The 20,172-nt window shown below is 28.5% G+C and overlaps 1 protein-coding gene across 1 annotated transcript in view; it reads right to left on the bottom strand.

Moving 5' to 3' along the window:
- Nucleotides 1–20,172, bottom strand: part of Klp3A (kinesin-like protein 3A) — a 42,074-nt gene that overhangs the window by 4,202 nt on the left and 17,700 nt on the right. Inside the window, exons 10-22 of the mRNA XM_067265557.1 lie at nucleotides 17,400–17,502; nucleotides 16,172–16,231; nucleotides 15,859–16,089; nucleotides 15,497–15,600; nucleotides 11,513–11,966; nucleotides 11,297–11,434; nucleotides 6,327–6,453; nucleotides 6,159–6,238; nucleotides 5,878–6,048; nucleotides 5,713–5,814; nucleotides 5,550–5,627; nucleotides 5,397–5,477; nucleotides 1,354–1,464 (exon numbers count right to left, since the gene is read on the bottom strand). Of these exons, the coding sequence (XP_067121658.1) occupies nucleotides 1,354–1,464; nucleotides 5,397–5,477; nucleotides 5,550–5,627; nucleotides 5,713–5,814; nucleotides 5,878–6,048; nucleotides 6,159–6,238; nucleotides 6,327–6,453; nucleotides 11,297–11,434; nucleotides 11,513–11,966; nucleotides 15,497–15,600; nucleotides 15,859–16,089; nucleotides 16,172–16,231; nucleotides 17,400–17,502 (1,840 nt within the window). The remainder of the gene's footprint in view (nucleotides 1–1,353; nucleotides 1,465–5,396; nucleotides 5,478–5,549; nucleotides 5,628–5,712; nucleotides 5,815–5,877; nucleotides 6,049–6,158; nucleotides 6,239–6,326; nucleotides 6,454–11,296; nucleotides 11,435–11,512; nucleotides 11,967–15,496; nucleotides 15,601–15,858; nucleotides 16,090–16,171; nucleotides 16,232–17,399; nucleotides 17,503–20,172) is intronic.

Raw genomic sequence — 20,172 nt, 5'->3', positions numbered from 1 at the left:
CGAATTTGGATCGACAGTCTGAGAAAGTCTTGAGAGTTTGAGGAAATAGGTTCCGAGTATATTGAGGTGACGATTAGGATCTCTAGTTTATAAGAATTATTGTTATAAGTTAAGCTTTTTGGTTTTGTCGGATTCCCAAGGGGAATAGTTAAGTTAGATATAGATTTGGATTGAGAATTGTCGGGTTGACTTTGTTGAATTTCTTAGAATAAATTATTGTTTGATTTTTACTAAATCTTGTACATAGTTATTGCTAAACGACTAATTAAATCTTTGGTTTTTTTCTATTGACAAATATTGTCTTTATTTAATTCGGTGCACGCTTAAAGTCCAGGCCTGGCACGCTAACGCGAATCCGAGTAAAGTACCCGGTAGGTTAACGGTTGTTTCCGACACGGTAGAGTCGATAATCGTTGTAAACTAAAATAGTACTTTACAGTGGATCATTTATAACAGCATCAGCCAAAAATGATTGTGGGGCAAGAAAAATGAACCACCATTAAAATCTCCAAAGCCAGACTTCATCTGAAGAAGGTCTTGCTCACTGTCTGATGGGATTGGAAAAAAATTCTGTACTATGAGCTACTTCCACAGACTCAAACAATCGATTCTGGTAAGTTTTGTTCCAACTAGATTAACTGAAGATGACAATTGAAGGAAAACATCCAGAATTGGCCAACAGAATAGGGATTGTATTTCATCAGGATAATGCTAGACTGCACATTGCACATTTCTTTACAAACACACAAAAAATATTGGAACTAGATTGGAATGTTTTATCCCAATCCCCATACTCACCTGACCTTGCCCTGTCAGACTAGCATTTGTTCTGGGCTTTGCAGAATTCCCTTTGTGATGAAAACTTTGAAAGCTTGCAAAACCCACATGGGAACAACTTTTCGCAGGAGAGTTCCACGAAGAGAGTATTATGAAGCTTCTCCATAGATGGCAACATGCCATTAAAAAACAACCCTGAATACATAACTGACCAATATAGAAAATGCTTTTGTCAAACAAAGCTCTTTTAGAAAGTTTGTTATATTTAGATTTCATAAAATCAAATGAAAAAGAACTTCAATTTTTACGATCAGTAGATGAAAATAATTTACAAAAACAAATTAAACAAGAGTATTAATATTTTTAAATTTAAGATATAAAATATATTTATTTTGAGTATATTTTCCTATATCTTTTTCTTGTACTTTACTAGATACTTTGTGATTACTGTTTTCTGCTTAAAATTTAGTTAATGTCAAGAAAAAGTTATAATCTGTTTTAAGAATTTTATTATATTTTTTATTTTAAATGAGAATTTTTTAAAACTTATATACATTTACAGAACATGTATTTTACCTTTTGAATTCTTTTTAAGTATGGAGTACGTATCCAATCAGGATCATCATCATTTTCATCATGTTCACTTTCAGGTTCGGAGGATTCTATTATTACATTCTCTACTTTTTTCTAAAGTAAGTAAAATCAAAATTATTAAAAATATGTTCTGACAAATAAATTTACTTATAAAATTTTTCATGAATCAATATTTTTATTTAATTTGAATCTTAGGAATTATCTAATGAATTCACTTATTGTTAAATGATTAAGAAAGAATATATATTTTAATAATAAAATAATATATTATTAATGCATTTCATTGTATTCAATCACTCACACACACAAAGTTAGCAATTTCATTTTGCCAAAGTATTAAAAAATAGTTATACAAGTTTTCTTTAAAAGCTTAGTTTCAATATTAGTTAAAAGCTTAGTTAACTATATTTTCAGAGTTGTTTTTTAGACTTAGTAAAACCAAATCAGAATTATTAACAAAATCAATCTTATTAAATTTTAACATAGAACAAAACAATTAAGTTTTCAGCTACAATTTTCTGTTTATGATGATATTCATCTCTGTCAAAAAACTGATTTCATAATATAAATATAAAATTTGTCCATTTTTCTGAATTGGGCAAAAACACCAGTAGACATTAAAGATGAACTTTGCCATTTCAATATGATACTGAGACAGGAATCAGAACAAAGCAAGCAATGGATGGAAGAAAGCTGAACACAACTAGAAAGCTCAAATGTAAAAAAAAAAAAAAAATTGTTTCTTCAACATGCATCATGTGCACAAGGAATTTGTTCCAGGTAATCAAATAGCCAATGAGTTTTGTCTCATGTATTGGACTTTTCAAAAAGCATATGTCCATTGTCTTCGCTGTGAATTGGTAAAGAGTGATTAGATTCTCCATCACAATAACATGCCTGATCATTCTTTGTTCATCAAATGTAAATGTTTGTCACAAAAACAAATTTCAGTGATTCAATATTCACTGTACAATGCTAATTCTGACTATGCAACTTTTCCTGATTCCCAAAGATTCATTCTGAGTTAGCAAAAGACTGACAGAGACTTCTGCAATATTTCCATGGCCAGCATGAATCATAAAGAAAGATCATAAATTTTTTATGTTGAGAAGAAACTATATTAATGTGTCGGTACATAATTTTGTGTACATTTAACTAATAAAGCATTTATAATAAAATTTTTATTTTTTTTGCAAACATTATAAACACGTTTTCACTTAAATATTACAATTAGGATATAAAGTCGGAAAGAATTACTGTTTATTTAAGCATTAATTTAAAAATATCAAATTTATATTTTATTTTCAAACATTCTAGCACTGATTTAACTGTAAGAGATTTGAATTTATAAAAGTTTTAAATATTTAACATTTAATAAATTATTCCATTTGTTTATAATGATGATAAAACTTCATCTGACTACAATATAAATATTGATTATTGACATTATATACATGATGCTGAATGTGTGAAACAGAGCTGAAAATTGTATTAAACAGCAACTTAATAAAAAGGGAAAGATTATTTTGCAATAAAACAGTTTAAATAATTAATTAATATGATGTAAAATAATGAATTAAATAATTGGTAAGAAATAGAAGTGAATTACAGATTAGCATTGCATTCATCAAAAGATAGTATTCAAAGCAATTATTGTTATTAATACTAATAAAGAAAGCAACTCTCATGACAGAGGATCATAATTGAAGCAGGAGAAATATCAGTTAATAAATAATAAACTTATAAAACATTTATTATTACTTCAAAAATTTTGAAGTAATAAATGAGAATGATCAAGACTAAGATATTACTGATCTACAATTTCAAAACTGCATTAAAGAATTCTGTAATGATTATTAATGAAAATAAAATTAATGATTATTTTTCATTTAATTTCTTTTATGGTAATTGTATGGTGCTTGTAGTAGTTTTATCATTATCTTCATATATGGATTTTTTCGTCCATTTGATTTTTATTTCTATTAATTAAGATTTTTGAGATCAAATTTAAACATACACTGTATATATGTTAAGGACAAAGTGATTAATATGGGTATTATGAATAATGACCAACAAAATTGGGCATTGTAATAAATTTCAATAATTTATCAAATTGACTGGTCATTATGAATACTATTATCATCTAGTCGGGCAAAGTGATAATAATACGCTGAGGAGCAATCATCCAACATACACTAGCCAATCAGCACTTGCATATTAGTTGTGTGTGCGTATTGTGTTTAGTACCGAATTTGGCAGCGGTCACGACTATTTGTGCTCTTGACGGATTCCTCCCTGAGGGGAGCCACTGATTGTTTAATGTCACTAGTTATTTATTCATGGTAGTTCTTGAACACACATATCGATAACTAGTATGTATCAATATCTAGTGATGTTAAATAATCGGCAGCCTGCTGGCAGCTCCCCTCTGGGAGGAATCCATCAGGAGCACAAACAGTTAAGACCACCGACATGATTAGTGTTGCCACCAGTCTGCTTTTTAATTCGTTGTCCGGGTTAACAATTTTGTCTGGGATTTCATAGAAATTGTGAAATTATGATGAAACAAAGTATTGGTAAATATTTTTATAAATTTACTTTATTTTAACAGTAAAAGACTTCACACTCTCACCAAAAGTTCATTCGCCATCTTATGACCTTACACTGACGTACGTCGCAACCTGTCTACCTTCTTCCCCCTTGCTTCTCAGCTCTTTAAAGTTAAGTTATTTTATTTCTTAATTTAAGTTGCTCCTACACAAGTCCCTAACCGGTTTAGAACTGGCATGCATGTTATTCTTCACATGGTAAAATAACATTGTGCATGCAACAGGGACTTCTGTTCAAACAAACCTGACCTGCTGTCCGGGTCAGCAATTTTGAAAAGGTGGCAACACTAGCCATGATGGTGCACATAGATAAAATTTTACCATTTAATTAATATAGTTAATAGTACTTAGTTTTAAAAGATTACATGTTCTTTTTAAAATACTTTGAAATAATTCACAAAAAATAAATATTTTTAAATGAAATAAGTGGAGTTTTTTAATCAAATTAAAATGTCACACAATTCGCAATACGCACTCAACACGATACAATCGGCAACTCAGAGTTCCAATTGGCTAGCATATATTGGATGATCACTCCTCAACGTATTATTATCACTTTGCCCGACTAGGTGATAGCAGTATTCGTAATGACTGGTCAATTTGATAAATTAATCAATATTTATCACACTGTGTGCCCTTTTTGGTCATTATGAATAATGTCTGATTAATCACTTTGTCCATGACTTTGTCCATTGATTTTATATATATATATAAATAAAATCAATATATCTATAATCAAGATGGGTTGATGATAATAATAATAATAATATAATAATAAGCGCAGAGTCCAAATGGTTAAAAGTTGAACGTTGAAATTTGTTACACAGTTAGGATATGCCACGAGAATGCACACTAAGAAGAGATTTTAGGAAATTCCCCCCACAGGGGAGGGGGAAAGAATTAAGGCTTATCTTAAAGAACTCAGCTTCTACTGTACTATTTTAGATGCAATTTTTTGTTTTTAACTGTATTTTAGAAGGGTACCATGTGAGGATGATTCCTTAACAATGAAGTGTTAAGAGAAAGCGGCATGCAAGATTTACAGGTGCAGATGCAGTTTTTTGTGTTTTTGCGGGAAATCAAACATATTTTTAGACCCATCTAAAAATTCTCTAATCAGTCTGGAAACAGGGGGACCTAATTCTTGCATTCTGTGAAAACAGGTAACATTGGCTATAATGTAATAATCTTAATCTTCACTATCATTACTTTTTGCCCTAGCAACACCGGGCTTATCCGCTAGTATGAATATATTCATCATGATATATTGTTCATATCAATATTTTTAGATTCTAGGCTTATTACAAATCAAAGTAATGAGAAAGAAACAAAATCATAACTATAAGAAACCAAAATCATAAATGTATATTTTTATAACTTGCAAACAAGTAAAAAATAAAATAAATTATTTCTAACCTTTGCAGCACCTGATTCTTTAGGAAAAACTTCTGGCAAAAGTGAAGTTCTAGATCCTTTGTATTTTGACACTAATAATTTCTATATAATAAACAGTTTCTGTTTATAAATTGTTATTAAATTTTAATCACAACTTATATATAGCAAACATACCTTTTTCAATGCTTCACATTCATTTGATTTCTGTTGAAGTTCATCATATAGATAACTCAACCTAGTAATTTCATTTTCCTATTTGAAATAATTCATTTTTATTTTATTAAAAAGGAAGAAAATATTTCTAAGTTTTAATAAAAAAAATTCTTTGATAACTTACTTGAAATTTAATTCTTTCAATAAGTGAAGACTCAACATCAGAATGACTAGTGGTTAGGTTTGAATTAGATGAATGTTGCATTTGTTTTAACAAATATAATGTCTAAAAACAAATTATTTTAATAAAGTTAAATCATCAAGTAATTTACAATAAAAAAAGCATTACCTTATCTTCATGTTCTCTTGCTTGAGAAACTAATTCTTCTTGATGTTTCTTTTTCATTTTTTCAATTTCTTCTTTCTGTTCTTCATTAATTTTTGTTATATCCTCTAAAGTATTTTGAAATTCTCTACATTTCCTTTCTGATAAAAACATGTCAATTTTAGCAGTAACTGCCTAATAATAGAATAGAATTTAACTGTAAAAATTATAATTTTCACACTTAAATAAATTATATAAATATAACAAAATTAATTCAATTAAATTATTATTAGGATTTGTCTTACATTTTCAAATAACCATTTTAATGCACATTTAGTTTCTACCATGGAATTCATATTCTCCCATCTATGTTTTGCTTTTTCATCTAAATTTTAATCAAAATTTTTTTATTGAATTAAAAAGCATATTTTGCAAAACAAAAAATTTAAGTACAAAGTCAATTACTATATTACCTTGATCAACATCCAGTATTCTCTGTTGCAAATCAGCAATCTGAGCATTACGTAAATCCAAGTCTTGCTGCAATTGATTTATTTGTTGTTGTTGATTTATCACATCAGGATCATCATTTGTTTTCTGCTATAATAAAATTTTAATAATTTTCAATACAGAAATTCAATATCAATAAATATAGGCCTGTGACACAGTAATCCCACATGCCTATGTTAAGGACAATAGGCATAATCATCCACTCTTTAGAGAAATGAGGAGGGAACTCATCAATTATATAATAATAAATTTGTAACATTATGAAATATTTAAAACATTTACATTAGAATTTTGTTCATCTGGCACCCTCTGAAAAGTAGCTGATAATCTGGAATTGCCTGGTAATTTGCAAATTAGAATTTGAACATGTGGTGGCTAAAGATTTCAGAAATAACATGGTCATTAGTGTTTTTGTTTTAGCTTTTTCAATCAATCTTAATACAGTATAGTCATGCTCTTTAATCAGTCTGAAGATGTATGCCTATGCCTCTTCAAACTGATTAGAGCATCTGTAAACAAATCAGAAGCCTATAAGAAGTATAAAATGTATGACAATGTTCAGATCATATATAGACTATTGAATTTTGCAGAATATAAAACATCCAGTAATTAATGTTTTCAATAATCTAGCACCATTCCGGTCCCAAAGAAACCCTATCAACAAACTTCTACAATATTGCACAAAATCATTTGAGCATATTTAAACACATCATCATTAAACTAACAAGACTCAAACAGAATTTCAAGCACCAAATTCAAACAGAATCTTTGGTATACTGTATTGAGCTTAGGGTTTCTCCTGGCTCATTTTTACCCGGGAAATCCCGCAAATTTCTTAAAAATTCACTTTTTTCTCTTATTTTGTGTTAAGGTTGAGGAAATTTTGCAAATAGAAAAATAGAAAGTATAATTAACTCAAACTGTCAGAATACATTTCTATTTATTAATTTTAAGCCTGCTTATTAGCCGTAATACTTTTTAAATTTTTGCTTATTATGGCGTGTCACAGTTTGTCAATTATCAATATGTAGACTATTTGTGACAGGACTCTGAAAATTCTTTGTCAGAACCTGGAATAATTGTGTTTATGCTGTCTTAATTTTTAACCATGCCCAGTAGCTTCAATAACTATTATGCCAGGTTGTGCAAATTGGACAAAGATACAAACAAGTACGAAGTTTTTCTTCATAAACCTGATTATTAAAGCCAAATGAACTGCCTGTAAGCTTGAGTTGTAAAGCCAAACAAGGCTGTAAGCTTGATGCTGCTATTAAAGCAGCTGAGGTAGATAAATCAAGAATACTAGATGGCAAGAGAAGTACTTTAATGCATCTTGAAATGAAACTAGAAATCTTCCAGGCTACAGGTGAAAAAATACATAACACCTGTCTTCTCTTAAATGCATTAAAAGATGATTCCATCCACATCAATTGAATTGGAAAGGGCATTCTCATCAGCAGGAATTTTCATTACTAAAATAAGAACCAGATTGAGTGATTGGAATATTGACCATTTTTGCTTTTTAAAATCTTATTATAAAAATTTACAATACCTTCTAAGTTAGAAGTTTGATCTGTGTTAATTTTTTTTCTTTAAATTTTCAACTCAAAGGCTTTTTTTTGTAAAGTTTTCAATAAACTTTAGTAAATTTTTCTATTTGTGAAAATTTCTACATAATTCAAAAGTAATTTTTTATACAAATTTTACACAGCATTATTATTATTATTATTATTATTTTGGAGGTTGCAGAACATAATAAGTTACTTAAAAATGAAATTATATCATTTGATTTTAAGATTTATTTTATACCTTAAAAATAATTAATTATGTCCTGGGAAACAGTTCACTTTTTCCCAGAACCATGGGACAAGCAAAAGACCAGGAAATGAGAAACCCTAACTGATTCTATTTACAGACTGAATTTTTACTCCATTGTTATGATTTCATGGTGATTTCCTGTTTGTTTTCTAAGTTTAAAGTGCATTTAAAAGAGCATAGATTTTCAACAACTAATAGTTATTCAGAATGTAAAACATGATAATTAAACAATTCCAAAAGTACTATATCAAAAATACTTCGTGATGCCACAATCAGTATATGCAGTATTTTGAAGTGTATTTTGTAGAAAATTCATTTTAATAAATAATGGCTCTCATCATTTCTACATATTAAGTGTAGTGTTTTAAAGGAAATCAGACAGAATTGCCATTTTTTACTTAACACCAAACTAAATTTAGTTTCAAATCAAATACAGTTGAACACTGTTTACATATCTCTCAAAGGACTGGACAAAAAAGAATCAAAATACACTATAAGATGGCAAAACTAATAGTTTGTCATAAAAACTCATAGTATTAGAACTTTTAGCAAATGTTTTAATACTGATCATTTATTTTACATTTTTATTGCACATCTTTTTTTAAAGTTCTAGTGTTCATCATATATCTGATGAACAGCAATACATTTAAACATGATTTTCATCTATTTAAAACTTAAATAACACTAGTAGCAGATGGTATATGGTCCTCTACAAATATATATTTTTGAATGTCCATTGAATTGAAAACCATTAGGAGTTTTATGTTAGAATCACTAAGAAAATTATATATCGAAATAAACTTGTTTTATTAAAGGTATTTTTCATTAACAAATTATTTTTCTGTTATAGGACACCATAAAAGTAGATTTCTACTCTGATATGAATTCTGTAATTTTAATGAATAACAACAATTTTGAAGTAAATTCATTTCTTGTGTTTGGACAAAATTAATTGTTTAAACAAATCTCATTTTATCAAAATCAACAATTTAGTATAACAAATATTTCATTGCCATGCTTTTGTATTGTAGACAGATGAAGTTAAGATATTTCAGCAAAATTTCTCTCTCATTGAATTCAACCTGTTTAGATATAGTTTCACTATTCCTGTCTAAACTATTTTATACTTTTTCTGCCACCTATATTTTTATTATTATTGTAATTTATTAAAAGCTGATTAATATTGTTTTATGTTACTGTTAAAATAAAAAAACTGAAATGATATCAATTTGTATTAAAAGAAAAATGAACAAACACATACACTGTCCACTTAAACATCATGTTTCCATATTCGTTGATGTCTAAATAGTGACTGATATCTGAACATCCTAAATACAACAGTGAATGAATGAATAAATGATTTGCCATTGGTGCAACTACAGCAAGTTTAGTAGGGTTTATACAAAAACCAACTTTTTAAAAAACCAGTTTTGAAATCTCAATTTTTCTACGAAACTGGTTTTTACCCCAAAAATGGAGATAAGGGATATTTACAGTTTATTTTAAAACTTTTGAACTTATTTAATATTTATAACATTTCAAAAATATAACAAAATAAAATCGACCAAAACAGTGTCTACACAAAACAACAAAAAAAATGCTAGAATATCATATTAAACTATAAAATTTACTCCATCGAAAACCATAAAGAAAAAAGAATAACAATGAATGCCTACAAAATATTATTTTATTTCTTATTTTTCCTAAGAAAATATGATTTTAGAAAGCAAAGAACGTCTATAGATCTGTTGCTTAACAGTGTCCTTATTTTGCACATAAAATCTCCAGAAATAGAAAAAACTCTCTCACTTTCTACTGAGCTGGGTTTGCCGTATTTTACGGACTATAAGACGCACCTTAATTTTTAAGCAATTTTTTAAAAAAATACCTATAAGATGCTACGAACTATAAGACGCACCTGAATTTTGGAGACAATTTTTCGAAGAAAAAAGTGCGTCTTATAGTCCTAAAATACGGTAATCGTCTTTAAAGCGTTAAATAATAAATCTAAATTTTTCATTCTTCTGTTTGTACCCTCTAATACTAAAAACTCCTTCTTTAGTGTCTTAGGGCTGGACGAAGTCACTTTTTCAAGTTCTTAAAGATATTTATGTAATTGATCTCATGTGACCTGATTTTGGGGGCTCTAACTTGTAGAGGTATGGTTCCTTTGACTTTTTTGCTCTTATGGATATGCTCTACAGCTCTGATAAGGTCCCAACTGTTCATTCAGAGCGTGAATTGAGCCAAATTGGATGCTTTTTAGGCGTAAAGGGATTTTTTTGTTTTGTAATTAGTTTTAGGAAACTTAGTATTTAACAATATTTCTGTTTTATGTCAAAATGATTTTGTGTCAAACAAAATCATCTCTGACACACATTTTTAATCAAATAATTAATTAATTTTTATGTTTTAAGTGTAGGCTCAAAAACTGGTTTTTTACTTGGAAAAATTCGGTTTTCAAATTATACAAATTTCTTCAAAAAACCAGTTTTTCAAAACTGACAAACCCTAAAGTTTAGTACCAGTATGATGGCATGCAACCTTATTCCCAAACAGATGTGTTTCAGTGATTCAGAGTGGTTTGGCAACTGCTGGATAGGAAAACAGCACTTTTTTTTGCTGTGGGGCTGCCTAAAAGCATTGGTATATCTTGCATACCAAGCAGTGCTGCAAGATGTGGTGAACTGGAGATGCATACAACAGGCACATGAAATGGTTACACCAGAAATGCTACGCACAATTCATACCACCACAGTTGACTATCTGCATTTTTATATTGCCACCACATCTTTTTCATTTTGAACATGTTCTCTAGCAAAATAAAAGATTACTTTTTATATAAATTTGTGCAATGATGACTTTTTTCCTTTACAGTCAGATTATTTGTATGTTATGCTGAAAGTGATTCCTTTCAGTTAATTTAGCATTGTTTCAGTGCTAAATTAATTGAAGGGATAAATTAACTTAATGAATGTGTGCATGTGGTTGCATGCACACATTCATCTAACGCTGAAAAGATCTTTACCTCTGGATAAGTGCTTAAGTGTACAGTTAATCTACATTATAGAAAGTATTGAAAAATAAATTTACAGAACATTATATAGCTAGATACCTGTTTCATTTGTTGAACTTGATTTTTTAAATTATTTAGCTGTTCTGAGATTGATTTTCTATCTTCAAGAATATTTTGTAAATGATGATCTGCTTCTTTACTACTAACAACCAAATCTAATTCTTGTTGTAACCATTGCTATTTGATAAAGTTAGTATATTAAAATTTCTTAAAACCTATGAAAAAAATTTCAACCCTATTCATTAATTTTCTTACCCGAATGCGATTACCCATTCCTTGTAATGTTTGATCTTTTTCTCTCTCTCTACGTTCCGAAATTGCACGTTGTTGCTGCATTGCCATTTGTAGTTTTTTATTAGCAGCTACAGCTTCTTCCATTTTTCTTTTCAACACATTTTTTTGTTTGGTGTAAATCTTTTCCATTTTTACTAATTCATATTGTCTTTTTCTGTCTTGTTGTCTTAAACGTGCTAATTCTCTGTCTTTTTCTAATTTCCATTGTCTGTATTTTTCTGCTTCTTCTTTCATCTGTTTCAATAATCTAACACGAGCTTGTTTCATTTCTTGAATTTCTTGTTGAAGAACTTTTACTTTTCTATCCGCTTCTTCTTTCATTTTCAGCATACGAGCTTTTTCTGTCATTTCTTTCTTTAATTGACTGATCTGAACTTCTAGTTCTTGCAATCTTTTGCGACGCTGTTCACTAATTCTAAAATCAAAATTTAATTTAGAATTTTACATAATTTAAATAATATTAATATTTTTATAATTACCTAAATAATTAATAATGAATAACTAAATTTTAATTATTATTTACTGTAAAATGTAAAATTTTTCACCATCATAATTTGTTGTTAATTTATAATTTTAACCTGAATTAAAGATGATATAAGTTGTAGCTGAGAATTTAACATAATTATTATGAACATTTATAGTTAAGATCATTTCCAATAAAAAGTTTTAATTACATATGGTAAATTGTTACACCTGGTACTTCTTTTTTTCACATATGCAACAAAACCAGAATATTTGCCTAGCATAGCAGGAGCACCATCAGTATAAACTGATCCAATCATATTATTTGGTATCTCATGTTAAAAAAAATATTTGACATGATTAAATATATCAACTAACTCCTTTTGTAGTTACATTCAATGGTTCACAAAATAAAAAATTGTTCACTGCTCAGTTTCATGTTGTGTTTATGGGTTATTAACTTTGAAATGATCTTGAGTGTAGTTAGGGGACTTAGCCCCTAACTACACTCAAGATCATTTCAAAGTTGACATAAACTCAAAAGTTCAAAAAACAGGCTATCATCATCTTATCAATATTTAAAAATTAAATTAAACTTAATTTTACTGTTAAGACTTAAGTTTTTATTAAATCCATCATAAAATTTTGAAGAAAATATTATATATGTTTTACAAATTGTAAATTTGTGTTGTATGGCAAAACCATTTCAAAGTTGACACAAAATAAAACATTCAGAAAGAGTCAAATCAGAAGTTTGTTGGACCACCTTTGGCCTGAATTACATGAAGAAGTCGACTTTGCATACTGTTAATTAATTTATGAATGATATCCTGCCAAATTTCTGACCAAATCTTAAATAATTCTTCTTTGTACAATGATAAAGATTTTCTATGGCTAAGAGGAATACAGCGGTTTATAGCAATTTGTCCCACAGATGTTTTATTAAATTCAAGTCTGGTGACTGCAGTGGTCATTCAAGAACTTTGATATCATTTTCATTGAAATATTTTCTGAGAAGCGATGCTGTATGTTTGGAATCATTGTCTTGTTGAAAGACAAATTTATTTATTTTCAATCCCCATTTTCCTTGCTGATGCCATTAAATCATCTTTAAGTATCTGTTTGTAATCTACTGCTTTCATGCGATCGTGAATTTGAACAATATTGCCCATTTCAAACCCCGAAAAACACCACAAAACCATTATGTAAGGTGAGTGTTTTATTTTTCCCACAGCTTTATTTTTATCAAATGCTTGATTTTTCTTTCTCCAAACAAATTTCCATCTTTTAGCATGCAACTCTTGTTTTAACTCATCACTCCAAATAACACGCTTCCAAAACTCTAGGGGCTTGTCCACAAATTTTTTGGCAAAAGTTAATCTTTTCTTCTGATTCACTGCTGAAATTATTGGTTTTCTACAAGCCACTTTTTCATGAAAGCTTTTTTATTTATTCTTCTCTTAATAGTTGAAACACTGGCTTCAAGCTTAAGCTCTTCTTTTATTTCTTTAGCTGTTATAAAAGAGTTTTTGGTGGTCTCACAGAAAATCATGGCATTTTCTCTTAATGTTGTGGCCTTAGGGTAGTGTCCCGTGGTAAATTTCTCACTGTATTGATATTTAAATATTTGTCCACTATTTTTCTGACTCCTCATGATATTTGATGCTTTTTTGCAATAATAGGAGAATTGCCATTTTTTTCTGCTCATGTACTACATCTGCACTCTTTCTTTAAGACTCAATTCTCTCTTCTTTAACATACTCTCTTATTGATACTAAAAAACTATTTAATTGACAACTCTGGAAATTAAATTTTGTGTTATAACCAATTTGAAATTAATTTCTTTCTGTATTTCTGTATGTTTCCTTTGTTGTTAACTTTCGATTGATACAACAATATATTACTTATCGCTCTTCAATTGTTTATTGGTGAAACAAACTAATCAGTTATCTATTGTTTTATGTCAATTAACAAGGCTATAGCAATATGCAGAGTAGTTAACAGATCAGAAATGGATTCTTTTCCTTAAAATGTTAAAGAAAAACAATTTTTTCAGTTTTCAACTTTGAAATGATCTTGACTGCATATTGGTAAGTTTTCTGTGGTGGACCTCACTTCCAGCCATCCTCCTGTTAACTTAACCCCAAGTAATTTTTTTTTTGCAGTTTCATTATTGCAAATACTTAGGTCAAGAAATGTACATTTTAGTTGCTAAGATGCATTCTTTTTATCATCTTCTCCCAACCTAACCTCACCAATCTCCCATTCCTGAAAAGCCTGAGTAATGCTGGGCACATGCAACTGGGTTGATATATATATATATATATATATATGAAAGTAGTCCCAAAAGTAAGGTCTCCTATTTTTTAGAAATACAAAGAAATGTTTATTTTCAATATATTTACATCATTTTAAAGCTTGAACATTTATCTATTTTTCTACATAATCGGCCATTTCGGTTAATGCATTTTTGTAGGGACTGTGGCAGTTTTTGTATGCCCATGTCATACCAGCTCGCCGTCACGTTGTGTTAATCTGATTGAAATTCATCACCAATTGATGGAAGTGTATGGCGAGTTGTGCTTGGGTGTCAAAAACGTCTGCAAGTGGTGTAGAGAGTTTGCAGCTGATCAGACTGAAATTCATGACAAAGAAAGAAGTGGGAGACTGTCAATTTCCAACAAGACAGTCACAAAGGTTGAGCAAACCAGGTGTGAAAATTGGAGGATCATTCTGGATGATCTCTGCATTTTGGTTCCTAGGGTTTCCGGAAACATTATTCACAGGAGTTTAACAGAAAAGTTGCAATATTGAAAGGTGTGCGCAAGATAGGTCCTGTGACATGGTGGCAAGTTGGTATGACATGGAATGGACATACAAAAACTGCCACAGCACCTACAAAAATGCATCAATCAAAATGGCAATTACGTAGGAAAATAGATAAATGTTTAAGCTTTAAAATGATGTAAACATTATTGAAAATAAACATTTCTTTGTATTTCTAAAAAAAAAATAGGAGACCTTACTTTTGAGATTACCCTCGTATAAATATCTCTTAAACCCAATAGTTATATTAAACCAAACAATGGCTAGATTAAATAGGGCTATATTACAAATACTATCATACTGGCAATGCATTTGCTAAGTTTGATATAATTTTGAATTATGAACGAAACAATTGTTTCCTACATTAGGTCATATTGAATATCAATAGATTTTATCACACAAATCTGACAGATAATCATTTCCACTCATCATATCTTTTTTTCTACTATTACTACTATACTTAGGAATCCCTATTTTATTTTAACTTCATATATAGTTTATAATGATATGTTTATTTTCATAAAAAATAAATTTTCAAAAGAGGATTTCCTTAATTAATTTCCAGTTTTTAAACATTAAAGTTTAATATTTAAAATCTGAAAAAATTAATTATTTTTTATTTAAGTAATTAGTCACTTAACTCTAATTTCAACTTACTTGCTTGTATTATTATTTGTGTGGACAACTTTCAATTGATTAGAGAGTAGTTCTTTTTCTTTTTGCAATTTACTGACTTCTTCCTCCAATTCTTTCAAACAGGTCTAATATTTACAATATAATATATCAGTTTAAAGTAGTTTTAAAATAAAAAACAAATTAAAAATCATAATACTAAATATTTTTAAAAAAATACTTTTTCATTTTATTACAGCAGATGCTGCTTATTAAAATCATATCTGTTGTTATCAGCTTGTTGTTGCAATCACTTTTCAAAGTCCCAAGACATTTGTGTATTTTCTATGCAAAACTTGTTTAGAGTGATCAATTTCCCTAACTGATAGATACATTGAAATACTTACTTCGTACTGCAGTCTCATTACAGCCATTTGTGAATCATTTTCTTTCATGCGGAAAGCAAGATCTTCTTTTAAAGCAAGGGCATGTTCTAATTCTTGAAGCTCTCTATTCATAGCTGCTTGTCTTAAGGTTGATTGCAACTGATATTCATTTTCCTCTGCATTATCATCATTTTGCTCTTGTTCAACTTTATCATCATCATCACCATCACCATCATTTCCTGTATCCATATCCTAAGGAAAAATATCATATACAAGTTATACTGCATTTACATGCAACATTTATACTAAACATTATAATTAAAAAAGTACATACTTGTTTCTCTTTATTTGTGGGAGAGAAAAGTGAAAAGTCACATTTTGTTGTTTGTTCAATCTAAAATATAAATAAATAAATATATATATATTATATTAATTTTAAATATAAATTTAAAATTTAAATTTCTACTAAGATACATAAATTAAATGCTACTAAAATATCTAAAATATTTCATAAACATGACAACTTTTAAACAACAAAAAATTATTTAGTTCTCATAAAAATTGTTGATTAAATATATGTCAGTTATTTTAAATTTAAATAATATTACATAAAAAACACCGGTAATTATTCTTTAATTTGTTCAAAACAAACTACATGAAAACACATACAACAGACCTAATAATTATTTTAAATATCAAACAGTTGGATTCTTTTCAGGATCTTTAGGGCTATTAAGTAATTTGGCTAGAGATAAATGCAAATTGCATGAACGCAATAATTTTCATTAATTTCATTTCTTGTTGAATTTATTTGGGCATCATATTTTGACATAAAAAATAAACTATTTATGAAACAAGAAATTAAATATTCTATTTAAAAGATATATAGCATAGTATACGAAAAAAAAAAAAAAAAAAAAACTGGCAAGGGCTACTGCTTGATTTTCCTGGCATTTGAACAAGAGGATAAGGAAACCAGAAAGTCAATTTTTATTTTCAATTATATTACAATGTAAAATTCAAAATAACAACAAAAACTTAGGAGGGGTAATTTTGTTAAATTATGAGACATTTTTATTTATAAACAATATTTGTTTAGAAAACACAAATACATTAAAACAAAATTAAGAAATTATATGTGGCGCCATCTATCATAAGATTTTTTAATTAAAATTTATTATATTGTTATTAATTATTTTAAAAAGACAAAAGGGTAGAAGGAGTTTTAAAAACATTATACTAAAACATTTAAAGGAATATTCATGAACTATTTTGCTATTGTTACATCAATGATTAATATAAATTACTGAAAATATATTCAATTATAATTGAAGTACTGAATTTTATAAATATTAGAGCATCTAAAATAAAGACTTATACATAAAACTTTTCTACAATACTTATATAATATGAATATGCAATTTCTTACAAAAAACTGGTAGCAACAAAATCTAACATTTAAGAATACTGATTATTCAATAAAAAATTAATTATTAACTACTTAATGCCCATTGACGACTATAGCCATCAAGCGTGATGTAATTAACACACAAAATACTTACTTGAAGATTGACAATTCTGTCTTGAAGTTCTTTAATAAGTTCTAATTTTTCTTGTAATTCTGGATTATTTTCAAAAGCTTCATTGAGTGAATTAATTATCATTCTACAAACAATTTTTGAAAAGTGTATAAGCATTGTCAAATATAATTGCATTTGTTTAATAACATCTTACAATAGTTATAGACTACTATTAAACTATATTAACTTTTACTCTAAATTTTATTTTCAAATTTAAAAAATTAATGAAATAATTCCAGCAAGCAGTAATTTTTAAATTCAAAAGGATAATGTCAAAGAATAACATTCATTCAACAAAACAATTCAAATTACAGACTACTAATTAATCGTCATTTATCACAGTCAAACCCCATTATATCTTTTTAAAGGAAACTGGGAAAAGTATTATACAAGTGAAACTACTTTCAACTTTCTTTCAGTAATATACATACTCATCTTAAAATTATGGTGGAGCACAAATTAACACTATACAACTGAACTTTTATGTGTAATTCTTAACAAAGAAAATTCAATTTATTATGTATAATACATTTGAACAATGTCTAAAAGAAAAAGTAAAACAGTAAAATTAAGTCATGTACTTTTAAAAGTTGATCAAGTTTTGTTTGTGTCTTGTTTTTTTTTTGATAGACTTGTGGTCACCTATTGGTACAGTATGTAATGTCAGTTGTCTCCTGCCAAAATTCCAGTCACATGAAACAATGAAGAGTGATTCTAAAGGCTAGCTCACACTGACAGTGAACAGTGAAAACAATGAGAAACCAGACAGAGTGATTTTTATTTGCTTAGCAAAATTTGTTCACACTAAAAAACATGGAAAGCAAAACTTTCAATTTTGGACTGGTGGAACAATTTGCTAAATGAAAAAATTCATCAGCAACATGTTACAGGTTATTCACTCTATTTTTTTGCAATTGCTATTAATGTGGACACATGAAGTGGATATATATATTCACTGATCCACATCATAATAAAATATAAACATCTAAAATAATTTAAATACTATTAGTTTGTAATAAACTTATTTTAAGATTGAGTTTCACCTGAAAACAAATGCATTATTTGCTTTTTTCTAGTTAATTTAATTCTTTTATTTAACTAATTCTTATATTATCTGAATAACTGTTGTAAAGTTTTTTATATAATGTGAAAATGAGCTTTAGTTAAAAAATTACAATTTTGTTTCAAACTCATCTGACATATTTATTAATGAGAAAAAAAATGTATTAGTTTAATTAATGCATTTTAAAAATGAATTATTCAATTAATGCATCTATTATCTTAAATCTATCTTATAAAACAGAATTTCCCAAACAAGAGTCAACAGACCAATTGCAGTGTGTCTGAAATATTTAGAAGATAGCTAGTAATGTGTGTTTATTTTCCTAAAAGTATAAATGTGACTGAAACCAGAGGTGAGAGTTGCACTGCCACAAGATATGTCAACTTTTAAGATAATTAGTGTCATTGAGGGAAATGATCTAATCTCAGTCAAACAGAAAGGAAGTTCCTTTTCTCTGGTTAACTAAACTTGAAAGTAGAGTAGAATTTAATGATTGCTTTGAACAAACAAATTCTCAACATCTTTTAATATTATAATTAAAACAAAATTAAATAAACCTCCTTTAAATTGGATAAAACATGTCAGATGGCTTCCAAGTTCTCAAACTAGCAAGCTAATATACAGGGTTATTCATAAACTACATAACAGATATCATATTTTTGACAAGACATAGTCTTGTCAAAAATATGATATCTGCTGTCAACCACTGCACACCTTAGAGGTATGAAGGAGTACATGTCAGGAGTTGCAATTTGGCACAGAGTATTTGATGCACAAATTATGCACACATAAAATAAACCAGTCTTGTAGTCAGGGTACCGAGAACTGAGTCAAAATAAAATACGAAAAGCCGAGACTGTTTCTACAAACAGGTGTGAGTGCGAGATTTGTGCATGCGTTGCTCACACTCTCCGAGACATAGTCTTGTCCCAAAAACAGCTTTGCCATTTTACTTGTTTAACTTTAAAAATAAAAGTAAATCCTCAAAGTGTCTTCAGAAATAGTACATGTGCATAGTTGCTGTGATTTGTCACTAGGAGACAATAGTAACAAATATGGCACTAAGCATAATCAGTCATTTTGTGTGTTGGAATATGCAAGTACAGTACCTTGTCCATTGTGACTGTACAGTGATAATTTTGAGCATTCCATGAATTCCAGAAGAAGCCACCTGTATACAACAACAACCTGAAATAGTATGTAAAATTCCAGGATAAAGGCTGTAAGTGCAATGCTCCTCATCCCAGATGTCCAGGACCAAGTGAACTCATGTGACTACGAAGATTTGTTAAGAACACTGTCTTTATGCCCTTATTACTTCCTAAACTCCAAGAACTATGTGACCATATTAATGTAGCTGCAGCATTGGTTGATCACAATATGACGACATGGTGTTTAGAAAAAAATAGCTTATTAACTAGCTTATTAATCTGCTGTATCAGCAAAAGAGAACACATTGAAAATTTGTGACTCAAAAAACTTGAAGAGTTTATCTTTATTTCAATGTAAAAAAATATAGTATCTGTTGTGTAGTTTATGAATAATAAATTTTAAAAATATTTAATGAACTTATGAATAACCTTGTATATATTAGTATAATTATATAATGTATATTTTTGTATAAATAATGCATAATAAGTAAATAGAAAATTTCACATTTCAGCATTTCATAATTAGCATTGTAACTTCTTT

This window comes from Centruroides vittatus, unplaced genomic scaffold, assembly GCF_030686945.1.
Source record: "Centruroides vittatus isolate TY-2023 unplaced genomic scaffold, ASM3068694v2 contig_2311, whole genome shotgun sequence".
NCBI lineage: Eukaryota > Metazoa > Arthropoda > Arachnida > Scorpiones > Buthidae > Centruroides > Centruroides vittatus.
This window is presented reverse-complemented; position numbering and strand designations above follow the sequence as displayed.